Here is a 17,573-nt window from a genome sequence, read left to right as displayed (position 1 = left end):
TTTTGCTTAATAAATTCCAGAATCATAAACAAAAATCATCTCCTACAACTTTTCATAGTCCTTCCTTCAAAAGCCAAATAACATTTTGAATGACATAAGTTTCAGCTACGACTGCTAATATATTTAGGTTATGTCTTCAATAAATTTAATGTGCAATAAATGATAAAATAATATAGTAATTTGCTTATATTTGATTAATATAAATAAATCAATGATGGAAGAAATGACATATACTCATATTACATCTTTTTCATCCATTTTTTCAACATCCTCGATAGTATAGTGGTCAGTATCCCCGCCTGTCACGCGGGAGACCGGGGTTCAATTCCCCGTCGGGGAGAACATGTGGATAATATTTTTAAATTTTTTTCCAAAAAACTATGCAAGTCTAAAATGTAGTGTACAAAACTTAATTTGGAACTTTTGAAAGATTTAAAATATTTATATCAAAAGAATTTTTGTTAGTTAAAGTTAATACTGGATATATCTACTGTCATAAAGGTAACAGGTGCAAGTCAGGTAAAAGATGGAAAGAAACACACACCGTATTCTTAGAAACGCCATAATTAGATAACCTAATTAAGGGTTTAATATCTGCATAACTTGGGTATTTAGTACCTACCTACCTTAAGCTACATAATTAGGATCCGTTAAATTTTTACCTGTAAATCTAACAAAAATCACCCTTCTCCAACCTATATATTGCCTACCACAGTAAGTTTTGATTATCATTAGTTCAGTGTCTGTTCACTTTGACGGTTCTAGATTCATTTTGTGTCATTGATAAAATACTTTCAATTTTAAATATTATTTCTATAATATGGCTGCCAAACGTCTTCCCAGTGTTCCAGGATTTATTCAAACTCACAAGCGATCAAAGTTGGAAGGAATTGGTCGAACAGTTATAGCGGGAATCCTAAGAACTTCAAGTTTACCATCACCAATTATACGACTCGAGGACCATCAAGGCGCAATTAATTCTTGCAAATTTCATCCTTTGGGTGAACTTGTCATGTCAGCTGGATATGATAAACAAATTTGTAAGTTTTAAACATGTCTTATTTTTCATTTATTTAACTATGTAACTTTTATATAAATCATACTTACTTAACTGTCATCTATTCTTTCAGATATTCGTTGTGTTTATGGTGACACTGGTGGTGTTATGACCATGACTGGCCATAGAGGTACCATTACGGAAACGCAGTTCTCACCAGATGGAAGCACAGTGTATAGTAGTTCCTTGGATGATTCCGTAGCACTGTGGGACACAGCTACTGGAGCTCGACTTAAATTCCTTGAAGGTCATAGATCCGAAGTTAACACTGTACAAAGCAGTAGGACTTCCAACCACACTATTTGCTCTGGTTCTAACGATGGAACAATCAGGCTGTGGGACACTCGTGAAGCTCATGCAGTTCAGATGTTCAATAGTGGCTACCAAGTTCTGGCGTCTTGTTTCAATGACAGAGGCGATCACATCATGAGTGGTGGGGTGGATAATTGTATCAAAATTTGGGACCTTCGTAAGAACGAAATTGTTAGTATATTGATTGGACACGAAGATATGATATCTGGAATGGCACTTTCACCTTCCGGAAATTATCTGCTGTCAAACTCACTGGACAATACTCTTCGCATTTGGAATATGCGTCCATTTATGCATCTCGACCGGTGCGTGGATTCTTTTATAGCAAACCAATCAATGACGGAACCGAATCTTTTGCGGTGCGCTTGGTCCAGAGATAGCAAATGTGTAAGTTTGATTTTTTAAAAAATGTGTTTTCTTATTCTTTTGGAGTGAGAGATTCTATAATATAATTTTTTTTTGTCTCTTGATTTTAGATTGCTGCTGGATCTTCAGACCAACATGTTTATATTTGGGATGTCATGAGCCGTCAAAAGGTGTGTGAGCTAGAAGGCCATGAAACCAGTGTTATTGATATTGACTTTCATCCGATAGAACCAATACTTGTATCTGGCTCAAGCTATGAGAATCTATATTTGCACGAATTACAGAGCTGAGCAAAAGGATGATATTTATAAAGAACGAGATTAACCGAGATAATTATGAACATTTATACAATTTGTAAATTTATACAATTTTAACTTTTGTACCAATGAATTATTACTTTTATTTCAATGTAAATAAATTACGATTTTTAAAAATTGTGTTTTAAGAAATTTAAGATTGTGTTTTAAGAAACTAAAAAGGTTAAGAAAATCTATTTCAAGATGACAATATTAAGGTCAAAACTTAACAATGAACTAAATCAACAACTTAAACAAAAAGTGGTGTATACGACAGAAAATCAATTTTTTCATTTATTTAAGTTTTATTAGTTAATAATTTTTTTGAAGTTAATAATTTTGAAGTTAAAAAATCATGATAGAAAAACAAATTTCAATGGCATTGACGTTTTAAATTTTTAACATATCTCGTATAGAAAATAGAAAATTATTTTATTTATTTTCTCATGTTTTATAAAATCTACGTTTGAAGTGAATTATATTGAACACAGCTGGTTTCGACAGTTTATATTTTTGGAAACCGATATAATTTTTAAACGCTTTCTCTCAGGAAAAGAGTTACTTCCGTCTATTTTGTTATTCCAGTAACTTTGTCATTTAAATAGAAATAGACCTTGAGTTAAATCCTATATTTCAGATTTTTTATAGCGAAAGAATTGGACATATAGAGACGCGATTCGGCTTAAAATAAAGAAATTTTAGTTAGGTGAAATAGTAGAGTGCACTTATGGTGAAGAAACTAAGCCATCAAGTCGAAAACTTCGAAATTAGGCCAGCATTATCAGAACTACCGGAATTAACGAATGATCATGGGATTCGCGGCGAATCGTTTTGCTAGTTTTCCATTTTTAATTATTCCGCTTTCGCCGTCTCCGTTTTGAATTCGACAAATTAACAAATTCGAAGGCGAATTTGAAATGTCATTATGTTGAAATCCGATGGTTTTTTTTGGCGGATTAACATATGAGAGAGTGTTTATTATTATTTACTGTTCGATTTCGTAGATTCTTTCTTGATTCCATTTAAATAAAAATGTGAGTTAGCTTTATTTTAATTTTCCTATAATTTATAAAATCTCAAATAAATCACCAAAAATTTCACAAATTCAATAAAAACAAAACAAATTTTGTTTGGAAAGCTGTCAAATCACTGGAATATAGGATGAAAAAGTCAAACCAAAAGTGTCAAATCACTGGAATTTAGGTTAGGTTAGGTTATAGGGGCTGTTCAAGATGGAAACGGACACACTTAGGACAGTTTAATGGCCAATTGTGATACCACATTAATCTTGAGGCTTCCTCCTAAGCTCAATGGAACCAGCTTGAGTCCCTTACGAAACGTGAGAGGCTGATCATACTGATATGATTTAGATCATTAAAGAAGAATTCTCCTAGTAATTCTTGCGTTTTCGAGCTAGAGCATTGCATGTGCAGAGAAGATGAAGAACCGTTTCTTCCTCTTCCTCGTCCATACAGCTTCTGCAAAAGTCATTGGAGAATACGCCTAGTCTCGTGGCGTGCTTTCCTATTAGTGTCCGGTTATGACACCTATTATGGAGCTTATATGCGATCTGCTTCGAGAGAGCAAGCACCTTGAACGTTTTAAATCCAGTGTTGGCCAGATGTTTTTTGTGGCCTGACAAGTGGTGATGTTGTTCCACCTGGTGCCTGCCCTCCTCACAGCGTATTGCATTAGCAGCAGTTTACAAGTAGCGATTGGTATGCCAGTACTTGCCAAACGTGGTAGGATGGGCTGTACTTTACCGTTCCTGGCGAGTTAATCTGCCTTACAGTTACCTGGAATGTCTCTATGGCCCGGCACCAAGCAAAGGTGAATATTAAACTGTTGCGCCATCTCCATTAGAGATAATCGACAGTTATGGACTGTTATAGAGTTTGTAGAGACAGAGTCAGAGATTTGATAGCGGCCTGGCTGTCAGAGAAAATACGGATGTCAGATGTTGATATCACGTTTTCTTTGAGCCAAGACAAGACTTCTTTAATCGCCAAAAGTTCCGCCTGGAACATGCTACAATGATTGGGAAGGCGGAATGAGAGACTTAATTTCAGTCGTTCAGAGTACACACCTCCACCAACCCCTTCTTTGGAATTTAGGAAGAACTATTTTCGCTTCGCCGCCAATTCGTCAATAAGGAAATACGACGCGAGTCGAATTTGAAAGGTGGAATTGAAAACGACCCGCCGCGAACCTGATAATCAGGCCCCTGATGTTCACTGTGGGACAAAATAAAGTGCCAATCCCAAATCTTAAGTCAGAGTGAAATATTTTCATTTAAATACATATATTATATTAAATAGGGTTAAGGTCTGGGGATTGAGGTGGCCATTCTAGAAAGTCAATATTCTGTTTGTATGCTTTGGGTCATTATCTTGTTGAAAAATATAATTTCCCAAAGACTTTTTTGAAGCAGAAGAAGCTGATTTTCTCTGACAATATTGACGTTACTAGAACCCGTCATTTAAGTGTCAATTTTAATAATATTTCCAACCCCACTAAAGGAAAACATCCCCAGACCAAAAGTGACCCTCGTCCATGTTTGACGGTTTTTTGAATGCACCTTTGGCTCAGTCTTTCCGGTGGTTTACACCAAACTCGTTTTCTGGCTTTTACATTTTTTAATTCAAGTTTGGACTTATCGGACCAAATTACGTGCTCCCAATAGGATTGTGGCTTTGATAGAAACTTTCTTGCAAAAGGTAGCCGTTTTTTATATTAATTGCCTTTTATTGGTAAGGATTTTTTCTTCGCAAAAAAGTTTCTTAAGCCACTTTCATTCAGTCGCCTTTGAACAGTCCTTGGTGTCATGGATAACTCTCTTTGCTCTTAAATTGCAGCACTGTAAAACCAAATGAACCGCTTTTGCACTTTATTTTGTCTGACAGTGTGTATAGTTACTGGACGATATTGACTTTCCTAAAAATCAGTTTTAAACTGGTTTCGAGTTTAACGTTTTTCAGAAAATATACAGCTTTTCGGAATGCCCTTCCAATAAGTACGGTATCCTCTACGAACTTCTATACAACATACAATTTAATTAAATCTTATTAACTTTCTATGAATAATTGGTTTGCATTTATTTGGAAAGGGAAACCATCTACTAACCTTAGCCTATTTTGCTGAAATACATGTCTCGACAGTTTCCAAAAGAGTTTTGAAAGTGTCAAAAGCAATTGCTAGACTTGCAAAAGCTTACATAAAGTTTCCTGAAACAAAATGAGATTTTTTTGAAATAGCATCATTTCCAAACGTTATTGGAGACATTGAAGGCACTTACATACATCAAAATTTAGTCCTCAAGCATATGTCTAATGGCATGTTTTTCTTGTGTTGTGGTGATGCAGACGGTTTTCGAAAAAGAAAAACTTATTTATCAATAAATGTACATATAAGAAATATGCAACCTATGATGGCTAGGATCAATTCACAATTTTCAATAATTGTAGGATACAAAATACTTTGAAGACATAGAAAATGCAAACACCGAACTTTTGGGTCTCATTCAAATTTGGTTTTGTGGATGGCCCATGTATGTATGTGCATATACATATGTATACAATTTTTCATTCGACTGGAAACTGAAAATAAATGTCCAGAAGTCGGAGAAAAATCTGTTCCGGACTCCGTTGGCTAGGGCCACGAGGGATACGTGCAAGAATTGGAGCAAGATGGTCATCGTTGATCTTCACTGGCAGCCATTAGCGAGCAAAAGTGTAGTGAAGCACCTCGGTATCTAGTTAGATCAGTATTTTGATTTTATATGTCTGCCATGGGCCAGGGCCAGAGGAGCCTTCGTTTTGACAAAACGGCTGTTTTTTAGCAGTCGGCTTGACCCCAGAGTGAAGGTAATTTGCTGCATTGCCCTCATACGGCCGATGATCGTTTATGGTTGTCCTGTGTGGTTCAACGTTGCCCCTTCCCAGATGGAGAAGTTTCGGGTGTTCGAGCGGCAGTGTTTACGACGCTGTACCGGCTTAAATCGAACAGCCGAATTGTCTTATGTGCATTACTATTCCAACGAGGTCCTTAAAAACGGGGCTCGAATCAACAGAATTGACAATTTCGTGATAAAACTCGTTCGAGGTCACATTGCAAGAGCTATGTCTTCGACCAATAATTTAAATTTCGGAGCGTTCTATCCGAAGTATGAGTATTTAGAGAGTGCACGCTTGACCGGCTTCATTTCACCAGAGGCATTCCTCTGTTTAGATAGATGCGGTCTGATACAGGATAGATTGGCAGTTCCGCTAATCTATACCACGTCAGACGACGAACCGTGGATAGGCGACTCCTGTACAATCGGGATGTCATGGCATAAGGCGGAGCAGAGCTCCTTCGGTTCAGTAGGGCTGTGGCCGAACGGGACCGAACTGATAGGGTGAAGTAGCAGAACCAGTTTTGGTGGCTTCAATCGGCACTTGATAGTGGGTAGTCGGGGTGGGGTTTTAAGTCTTGGCCGGCTTACACACTTGTCGTATAGTTTTAGGGTTTAGTTTTAAGTAGAAAAGGCATTGTGGTACAAAAAGAAATACAAAACAAAAAAATAAAACAAAATTAAGAAAAAACATGGAATAAAAAAAATAATAATAAAAAACCAAAAAAAAAGATAACAAAATATGAAAAACAAAAATGTCAGGTTTGCTACTGTGGTTGTTCTAGTTTTAAGTAGTTTATAGGTAGAATAGGTAGTTTAGTTAGCTTTAAGTTTTATATTAAGGACCTTATTTTAAGTAGTATAAGTATAAGTAGTATAGTATAAGTAGTACAGTATAAATTAAAAAGGATCTTGATATTAGTTTTTTTTTCAAATTTTCTAATAAATACAAAAATAAATAAAATTTAAATTGAAGTAAAATAGATATTATAGGGCCGAAAGGCATTAGTATTAAGTGTTATAGTTTAACTTAGAGTGTCCGTATGGGACCAGTAAGTTATGGTTAATTGGGCTAGTTTTATAAATTTAAGAAAGGTTTAAGATTGAATTAATAAAAATGAATTAAAAAAAAAATAAATTTTTTCATTTTATGTACTAAAAAAAACATGTGATCTACATGTAATTTACCTTTTAAATTGATTATCCAACCCATAGATAGTTTGTTGGTTCCTAATTGTTAATGTAAGCTCAAAATATTATGGGTGGAAGGTTTGAGCGAAGGGAGCGTTTTCCTTTTCTTTTCAAGTAGCTCCATCTGTTTTATATTTTCTACAACGTCTTTTTCGTTTTATGCACAATGTAAAAAAAGCGTTCTTTCATTTTGTGAAAAGCTGGGATATCTTTTTTTATTCTTAATCGAATTTTTTTAAACACAAAATACGTTAAAATGCAAAAATTATCTACAATTGAAAAGTTGTTGTTTTGCTATATTGTACCCACATATTTTCGTGCAAGCTAAATTGGACCTAAGTATTTTTACTGATCGGTCCGATCGGAAATCACACCAAGAATTTTATTGAGAAAAAAAGTGTAATTGAGCATTTATTTTTCTCTATGATTTCTATGCTTGATTCCGATTAGAAAATTGTTTCCACTGACATAAATTTCCAATAAAAGCAATAACCAACTTGTCAAAAAATCCCAACCATTAGTTCCAATGATTATTTATTGTTTTATCTTTGTTTTCAATGGCTGCGTTCAATCAAGTGTTGGATAGGGTACCTTGGATTAGTGGATTTTTAGATACCTTGTTGAACGAGTTGGATAGCTGTATTGAGACAGCTGTCAAAAAATAAAAACAACTTTCAGCTGTTCACAAAAAGCAGTGAAACATATAAACTAAAACGTTTAATGGACAATTCAATTGATTTTCGGACCTAGCAAATTGGTAATCTAACAAACGAAAACAAAAAAAGTCAATTTTGAAGCTTAAAAAAATAGATCATAATTGCCTTCTAAAATTCGAAGGCAAATAGGTTCTTCATCGTCTATTATGTACAGAACATTCTCAAATACAACTTCAACTAACATTTTGTATCTTTTTGTTTACCAACAAATACAAAAAGCTGAAATCAATTTTCAATTTTCTTGAAATTCAACTATGTGTTGAATAAGATGTTCTGTCAGATACCTACATACAACATACCATATAAATTCTTGGATACCCTTGCATTCCTTTTTTGACATCTGAACAGTTTTTGTTCAGCTGTTATCTTACACGTAAAACACTAACAAAAAGGTATCCGGATACCCTATCTATCTGAGATTGAACGCAGCCAACGAGCGTTCATGGTGAACATGTCAAGTACTATTTGGGAAAACTTTGCATGAATGCGAAAAAATTTTGACACGGTGCTAAAAATGACATATTTATGAAAGGTAACATAGAAACATTAGAACTGTTCAGTTCAGTTGTTGTATGTGCAAAAACTTATTGTATTAAGAATAATGGAAAAAACCCATTTAGCAGATAACTCACAAAAACAAATTTCTAATTAACATTCTTTCTTTTTTAAAATCAAAATCGATCAATTACTACACTTGCTTATTTTTTAAAATGTCATAAACAGGGGTGCCAGCACGTAACTTGATACAACCGAGTTTAATCGATACAATCGAGCAATCGAGTGTCCTCGATTGTTTCGCCAGATTTGGCAGCACACAGACTTCAAATTAACGTTTGAAACAAGTTTTCATTCGACAGAAATTAGTTATCGTCGGGAGTGATTTTTGTGTTAGAAAAATGGAAAAAAAAATAATATGTCGATAAATAAAAAACACACTGAGATTTTGACCAATTTTATGAGTTCTCACGTCGATTTAGCGTGTGGAATTCTAAAAAACTACCCAAAGGAGGAAAAATATGAGTACCATCAATGCAGCCCAGTATTCCCGGTAGTTTAAATTTTCTATAATATAATAATACTCCTTGTCTCCAAATTTAGAGCTATCAAATTTAATCCATTACGGACAATACTTATTTTCCAGGAGACTCAAAGTTAGGCGAAAGAACTTGGAAACTATTGTCTGTGCCATACTTAGCAAGAACATTATATAGCAACACAAACCTGTAGAACTGGTGGAACTGATGTTCTTTTTCTGTCTTCTTGAAGATCTAACGAGCCAAGTATAAATTGCTGCACAAAGTTAAAAAAAATGGTTTTACAAATGTTATACATGATCTATCTTTTCTTTTTGAATAATTACTCATTTTTGCTTAATTCGAATGGGTTGCTATTATTTCTCAGATATTTTCTTTTGATTTTAACACAGGACACTTCTTCACTTTCACTCTCCGAATCAAAAAAAAACATTTCGGAAAAGACTTAAAATTGAAAGAAGAATTAAATAATTTCAAAGTAAACTCATTTGACATTTCATTTTAATGTTCACAATGACTTTTTTTTAAGTAAAAGTCACAATGGAACCCGTCTCAAATTACGTGCTGTCAAAAATAATTTGTTTCGAGTTGATCGACGATCGACAATCCTCGATTGTATAAAGTTACGTGCTGGCACCCCAGCATCAAATCAAAAATAAGTTGATTTATTGTACTTATGGAAATTACCAATAAAATCTCCTTTATTAACAGTCCACTAAGACAAATTGGATCTTCGAAATTTAAAAATAAAAATGTTGGTATAAAGTATGTTCTGTAAGCTTATTTTATTTATAAACAACACAATACAAATTAAAATTTTAGTCACATTAATTGAGTTTATTTTTATATTGTAACCTAAATATGTCAAATCCAGACGTAAATGTCCTTTGTGTTTTATCACTTCTCTATCGTGTATTTTAAAGTCTCACATATTATTTTGTTTTTGTTCCTCAAAGTCTTTCAGCCCCTGGTGCATTGGGGAAGACTGGGTTAAGATTTTTAGTCGATGACATGAAAATGAAAGCAACTTCCATATCTTCCGAATCAAAATCACACTCAAAATGTTGATTATCGTTATGAACTATTGGTCTCATTACCGACCAATCTCCAGAACTTCTTCTGCCTTGAGAACAATCATCATTACTGCATGTTGTGCCTGGCGAGAGTAAAGCTAATGGCTGAGCTTCATGTTGGCTTGGTTCCTCAGCACTCTCCTCAAAGTTACAAAATAATGCCTGTCCTTCGTGATCTCCTCCAGACGGTTCAACATATAAGAAATTACTCTCGGTGTTCGGTTCTTTGGGAGCCCAAATTTTCCTTGTTATTTCCTCGTAATGACTTCCATTGTTCATGTTGTTGTTTTCCAACGCCCTTCGATAAGCTGGTTCGACTAGGAAATAAGCTTTTGGGAATTCAGTTTCATCTCGAGAAGTATTTTGCATTCCAGCAACTTCTTGATGAGCTTCGTAGATGTGAGATATTATTCCCTCAGCTGCTCCCATTGTAACGACAATACTGTTTGACTTTTCTTTGTGTCGCATGCTCAACGATATTCCATATTTCAAGCCAAGACTCATAATGTCAGATGTGTGGTAGGGATTTTCAGGAATATCAAACGTCAACTCTACTGGCAGATGTGACATTATTTCCTTTTGAACTTCATAGATCATATCGACGGAACCAATTACACTGATGTTCTGCCCACTTTCACTGGATTCTGGAACTGAAATTGTCGTTTGTGTTTTTTCTTGCAGGTCTAAAAGGTTGATTCTGTTCTCCATATTCGCTAAATCGAAAATCTGTTTCGGAATTTCCAATTTTATGTTCGACAATGTATATGGTGCTCCAGTGCCACAAGTTGCTCTGACCAAAATCTTTACAGCTACCTTTAGCTTATTAGCGATTTCTTGTGTACCTTTGACAACGACAAAATAGGAACTTCTATTTGGTGTTGCCATGAAAATCACGTTAACCCCGAAATCTGTTTCTAGTTGATTGACGTCCGGAACGTCGTGCCTGGGCAATGGAATACCAAATGGCAACTCAAAGGACATCACCAATGGAGTTGATGAACGGAGGGAAGCTCTGGCTCGTTCAAGACTCTCAACCGTCCCGTAAATTAACACTTGATTGTTCTTCTCTGTCAAAGTTCGACGGTTTGAGTCGGGAAAATGAATATGAGTGTCCGTTTGCTCCATAATGCTCTTGACATTGCTCCCAGAACGACCAATAACATGAGGATGATCGTTTTCAGCAATGAACATCTTCAATTTCAATAGGGGACCTCTTGTGCCCAAACTAGCTAGAATAAGGCCCTTTGCCCAGGTAATGTCGTTTGGTCTGCCTATAATATTAACAAACGGATCCTTCCTTGTCCTTGCACCAATTCTTAAGTTTTTAGGCCACGTAATCAAGGTATCAGTGGTTTTCATAATATTGTTGAAAAAGTGTTCGGCGGCATTTAATCCCTCTTCGATGCTGCTTGAAGCTTGAATCATTCTTTCAAGTTTTCGGCGGTCAATTTGGAATGTCTCTTTTCCCAAGTGACTATGGCTGGGACTCTCCGGGTCATTGTTGGAGTGGTCATTGTCACTATCTGTAGTTTCAGTGGACGAAGTCGATAGCTGCGATTGGTTCTGCATTAGAGCAAATCTCGGAATGGACACTACATGAGAGTATAATGGTTTTTCGTTTGACAAATCTAATTCGAACATTTTGTGAATTTAAAAACGCTACCTTTTTTAATTAAAGGATATTGTTCTTTGGGAAATTACTTTATTCCAAGCACTTTGTAGCAAAAATATTTAATAAACGATTATATTTGAATTATTGAACGGTTTAAATAAATATCGACTTGTTTGTCAATTTTAGCTTTTTTGTATTTTTAGCTTTTAAATGAATAGTTTAATGTTTTGAATGCAACTGAATGAAAATAAATTCAAGTTAGATTTAAATAGTATCAAATCGAAAATATACCTGCGTGAAAAGGCGTTGAATTTGATCAGTGAGGCGTTTCAAAACTTGTTTTGTTCATTTATCCTAATTACTTTTTTCCAGGTAATTTATTGTTGTAATATTGGCTCAATTTACCTAACAATGGATTTATGTAGTATCTTCCGCTGATAAGGGTACGAGGGTGCTTAAGTTGAATACAAGGATCAGCATCCCTAATCATAATAAAAATATATGTACTATATTAGGTCACATTTTGTTTTGAACATAAGTAGTTTCTTAATTACCAAGTGTGAATTTTAACATTTTTTCTTTGTAATTGAAGAAAGGTAGGTTACGTTTAAGTATGTACAACAAAATAAATATTTATTTTCCATGGCGCAGTTTAAAAAAAGATAGTTTTAATAAATTATAAGCTAATTTAAAAATAAACAATTCATTTTGATTTGTATTTTTAACTTGTATATTTTTATATATTAATTTCAAACTGAATGCTCTGAAATATGGTTCTTAAACGAACCTATTTTTGACGTTTACAAATTTTGAGAGGTACAAGTTTAATATTCATGCCGATTGCATAGTCCTACGAAGCTGCAAATGGATGTGTTGTGAGTTTATGACATTTACAATATGTTGAAAATGTCAAAATTGATTTTTGGATTTAGATATTTAAATATAATGAAACTAACTTTTTAAGCCTAGTGCCATTGAATAATTACAATGGCTAGTGCCATTAAGTTTAGTTTTTGTTAACTGTAATTTAAATTCGAATTCGTAAAATGAAAAATCTTTTGTTACTCGTACCTACATATATAATGAAACCATCAAAGTTGATTCAAATTTAGAACATTCATCTATAGCAAGAAAGCTAATATCAGCTTTAATACTTTATTAAAAGTAATTTTATTTTCGAGCTCCCATCACACTTAAATATTTCTTTTCATTTATGTAAGCAAAACAATTAGAAATATAAAATATATTCGACAGGACAGAATGAAAAATGAATTTTGTTTATATTTTAGTTTATTGTTCTGTCAATGTTACAATTTTACAAATATAAACTCTTCAAATATTTGTAAATGTCGAAATAGTATGTGCTTTTAAAACATCAGAATTAAAATTTAAATTTTTCAAAAGTCTTGACAATGTTTTTTAATACAGTCACTCGATTGATTTTTAAAAAATTGTCAAACTATAAAAAAAAAACTATAAAATTTATTGTTTCCTATTGGTTGATTTAAATCTCGAGTTGGATAGGCTGTCGTTAATAAGTGTATTTTATAGATAACTAATTGAACGTGGTTGATGTCTAGATTGAGATAGTAAGAAAAAAACACAACTTTCAGCTGTTCACAAAAAGCAACGAACATTTGTATTTCGAAGTCAAAGATTATTGGAAAACAATATTTTAATGGATAATAATTTCAATAATTCACCATATTTTTACTAAACAAAATACACAAACTATGACACAGACTATATTTTTTCAGGTAAAAGAAAGGAATATTTATTGAAGGGGTCTTTTTCTTGATTTGAGATTAGCAAAATCATCGATCACATCTTCAAAATCGATGCATCAGAGGATGTCGCTTTCGATTGATTTCGGCGCCAAACATGCCAATCTTTCTTCAATCAATGCAGTTCTGAGTTCGTTTTTGATTTATTTTCGTGTCGATAAATTTCAAGTAGTCTTTTAAATTCAAGCTTTCAGCATGTAGTTCATCTCCTTTCAAATCTGCGGTATAAAAGTCTTCACTTTTAAATCTTCTGTTCTGAATTCAGATTCTTTAATCGAGTCAAAACGTTGGTCAATCTTAGTATACGAACTTAGTCGCTGTTTCAAATGAACGCTAAGTGTGTCAACAATGGGAAGAAGGGTTTCAATTTTGAATCTTTTTTTCCCAGTCAGAATTGCTGAGATTCCAGAGCCGTCAAAAAAAGTCTAGAGTGAGCCTCTAAGCCTCATCATTTCAGAAAGGTCCTTATATTCGGAATCCGGTTTTTTTTAAGTTATCAAAATTGTCCCTGAGTCCAATTATAAATGCATCTATTGCACTCAGCAAATTTATTGCAACATCCAGGGTAATATTTTGTTTTTGAAATTTGTTTGCAAAGACTAAATGCCTCCTCTCATGTCTGTCCTAAATCGTTCGCGATAGACATCAAAGCTTCTTCAATTTCTTGATGACCTTTATGCACATAAGGCGCTTAAAGCATCAGCTCGCGCCGATCATCTTGTTTGAAACTTTTTGTTTTGACCTAAATGAGCAGTCAACACACTCAATCAATGAGAAGATACCGAAAAAAAGTTATACAATTTTTGAATAATGTCAAAGAATTTGGTTGCTTCTAAGATGCCCTCAGCGTCATGCACTCCTGCGAAATTTAATGAGTGCCCTGCACATGATATAAAAGTGACAAATTTACATTTTTCTTTTATGCTTGCCTGCAGACCAGAAAACCTGACATATTTGCCACGTTGTCGTAGCTTTTATCGAAAAGTCAAGATCCTCAAAAAACTTCAGTATTGTTTCCGCTAAATAATCAGTTCTGTGTTCGTTATTGGAAAAAAGTCCGAAAACCTTTCAACAGGCTTGTTATCTTCTACGTAACGAATAATAAATGTTAGTTGATCAACATAAGACAGTTTGGTTGTACTATCAACGGTAATTGATAAACATTTTGCCATTTTGACTTTTTTTACAATAGTTTTCAAAACATGTCTTCCCATGACATGAATAAATTCATTACAGATATTTGCTGAATGATAACACTTATGACCATGACTCATGGATTTCCAAATTCGCTTAAATGATCTGCGAGAAACGGGTCAAACTCGCTGAGCAACTCAATGCATCCCAAATAAATCCGAAGATCCGAGGATCTCATTGTCACCACGAATTGGAAGCCCTCTCGAAGCTAAAAATGTTTAAAACAGCTACAATCCGCTTCAACACATTTCTCCAGTAACTTACTTTATTTTGATGTTGTGATATTAATTCAGTATCTACTCTACCTAGGTCATCATAGATTGCCTATGAGCAGAACTGCTTTCATGTGAAATAATTATTTGATTGATGTGTTTTAATTTGAATATAATTTCGCAGGGAATGTGATTTAAATTGTTCAGCAAGGAAAGTACGAATTCTGATTATTCTTTATGCATCTAAAATTGTATCGAAATATTTTTTTTCTTGAAAATAGACCAATAGAGGTTAAATGATATTTCAGCACTTTGGGGGCCCCTGGTGATTGCGGTGCCCTGGGCCTGGGCCCAGTGGTAAAGAGGGGTCTGGTGATTATTGAAGTGTCATTTTTTGGTTTTTATCACAATCGATTGTTGTGAGAGGTCAGCTTTAGAGCTGAATTGAAAATGTTGAACTATCAAAGTGAAAGTATTGTTTACACACAATCAATTGAAAAGCCAATAAATAAAACCACTAATTTTCATTTTATAATAAACGATGTTTTCGTTGATTCCACTCTTTGTCTTTCATATTTTTGTAAAAAAAAATTAAACATTTGTTTCAGGAAATGTGTTATTATTTATTTCATTTTAATTTAAAGGTATGAAAATATCTTTTTTTCAGTTTTGATATATGTACATAATGTAAGTAGATTGACAGATACAAAATTTCTAACAATTGTCAATCCTCATTGATTAAACAAAATTCCAGCAATTTGTCAAAATCAATTGATCTACAAAATGTATATTCATTAGACTATTGGGTAGGTTCCTTAATCCTTCTAAAATTTGACAGGGAATCCAATCACAAAAAACATTAAATCGAACTGTGCAGAAAATAAATAAATTACAAACCAATAAAGCTCAGCTTTCAGTCAAATGAAAAAAGACGAGAAGCTGTCATTTTAGCATAATGTGGACTTGATTGTATAACCAGGTAGATTTTTTTTGACCAACTTTCCAGTCAACTTTCGAATAAAGTTGCATTAATTGGAAGGCAATTTTTTGGAAACTTGTCAATCATACTAGATACTTGACATTGGCTTTACCTTCAAGTTCTTTGTGTTGTCTGAATATGCCCAATAACAATCAACTTTTTTCCAGAAGGCCAACATCATTATAGAAGACCAACATTATCTTGACAGTTCGGAAAATCTAATGGCAACAAGAATTCGAGTCAGTTCCCATTTCTGATAAACTTTTCACGAACTCCACTCATCTGCACCTCTAATAATTTAAAAACAAATAATTTCTATAACATAAAATGAATTATTGGTTTTATTATCAAAAGGGCATACAAAAGTTTAGGTTAACATATTTTACAATAGTTATATATTAAATAATAAATTAATTAGTTAAAAAAAATTTCCCCATCCAGTGCAAATTAATCTTTCCGCAACAGATTGTTCTGATCCAACAATTAGTGGTGAATTCATTGACAAGAATGACAACGAAACTTCAGATTCAGCTGGTGATGTTTCACATGGAACTGTCAAATGAAATTGTTTCTCGTTCGTTTTTTGTATTTGCAGAATATCGTTGTATTGTATGATCCAATCATTGTTTCCATAACTCTGTTCATTTGAGTGTTCAGGTTTTTCTTGGTTAAAGTTCAGTATATCTAAATGTTGTCTTTCATTTAAAATCGGATTATAATCATTATAACTTGGAATGCATTGCCCTTGAGAAGTTCTAAGGACATCTGGTTGAGCGGTTAAATTATAAGGACCTTGGTTCTCAACAACACTCCATTGGCTTTGCTGTGATCCATCTTGAAATGATACAATACTTGCATGACCAGAATCGGGAGAACTGACCGTTGTGAACTGCTCATTGGGCAGCCATGTTTCATTAGAACCATATTCCATTGAAACAAAATCTGCTTCTGCTTGGTGAAAGTGCCCCAGTGGCTTTGGATTTTTAAGTTTAAGAACGCAACGATGAATTTCATAAATTGTATCAATTAATGCCTCTGCACCTTTTATGGTAACAGACATTTTACAATCTCGTTCCTTTTGAGAAATTGTAATGTTAAGTCCAGCTTTCTTCCCAAGATTCATTATTTCAGTGGCACTTCTACTCTCATCGGGAATTTCAAAAGTCAATTCAATCGGCAAACTCGCGACAAGCTTCTCTCTAGCCACACATACTTCGTCCATAGTTCCTTTTATTGTCACTTGGGATTTACGATGGCCTCTTAAGGGAAACTCTGGGAAGAATATTTTCGTATTCGTTTCTTCCATTATTGCTTTAATGTTGATGCAATTCTCTCCTTTCACCGATTCTTGATATTGGATTGGAATCTCTAACTGAGCGCTCACTGTAGTGCTTTTCGCTAATTTATTACCGAAAGCAGACTTGAGAAGTGAACGGGTTGCTTCTTTTATTTTTTCAGCTCTTCTCACCGATCCTCGTATAAGAACTAACGAGGTTTTTGGCTTAGAATTCACCGAAAACAACACCTGAACTTTGAAGTACGCTCCGATCTTGTCCACAAGTGGTATCGTTTGATTCATTGGCAGCTCGAACGACATCACCAGAGGTGACGATGAACGCAGTAGAACTCTTGCACTGTCCAAGCCATCAAGTGTCCCGTATACTAAAACTTGGTTTTCTTTTTTTATCTGGTTTGAATCAGGAAATTGAATATGCGTTTCAGTTGCGTCCATAATACGATTGACATTGTTATTACTTCTTCCCAGTATGAAAAGGTGATCGGTAGTTGAAATTGCCATCTTAAGACGCAGAAATGAATTATTAACGTCAAGACTTGCCAAAACTAGTCCTTTGGC

General features: G+C 34.2%; 2 protein-coding genes and 1 non-coding gene across 3 annotated transcripts; 2 read left to right on the top strand and 1 right to left on the bottom strand.

The window, feature by feature from the left end:
* The first annotated feature begins 268 nt into the window (after positions 1-268).
* Trnad-guc (transfer RNA aspartic acid (anticodon GUC)) lies at positions 269-340 on the top strand. Its single transcript has one exon. It is a non-coding gene; the product is annotated as a tRNA-Asp (tRNA).
* Positions 341-733: 393 nt separating this feature from the next.
* On the top strand, positions 734-2,189 carry LOC129951967 (U5 small nuclear ribonucleoprotein 40 kDa protein-like). Its single transcript, XM_056064365.1, has 3 exons — positions 734-1,040; positions 1,131-1,756; positions 1,846-2,189. The coding sequence occupies exons 1-3, from the start codon at positions 821-823 to the stop codon at positions 2,023-2,025; spliced, it is 1,026 nt and encodes a 341-aa protein (XP_055920340.1). The 5' UTR covers positions 734-820; the 3' UTR covers positions 2,026-2,189.
* Positions 2,190-9,814: 7,625 nt separating this feature from the next.
* Positions 9,815-11,578, bottom strand: LOC129950740 (protein bicaudal C-like). Its single transcript, XM_056062661.1, has one exon. The coding sequence runs from the start codon at positions 11,576-11,578 to the stop codon at positions 9,815-9,817; it is 1,764 nt and encodes a 587-aa protein (XP_055918636.1).
* Between the last annotated feature and the right edge of the window lie 5,995 nt (positions 11,579-17,573).

This window comes from Eupeodes corollae, chromosome 3, assembly GCF_945859685.1.
Source record: "Eupeodes corollae chromosome 3, idEupCoro1.1, whole genome shotgun sequence".
In the NCBI taxonomy this organism is placed as follows: Eukaryota; Metazoa; Arthropoda; class Insecta; order Diptera; family Syrphidae; genus Eupeodes; species Eupeodes corollae.
Note: the sequence above shows the minus strand (reverse complement) of the source record. Positions and strands in the feature narration are given on the sequence as shown.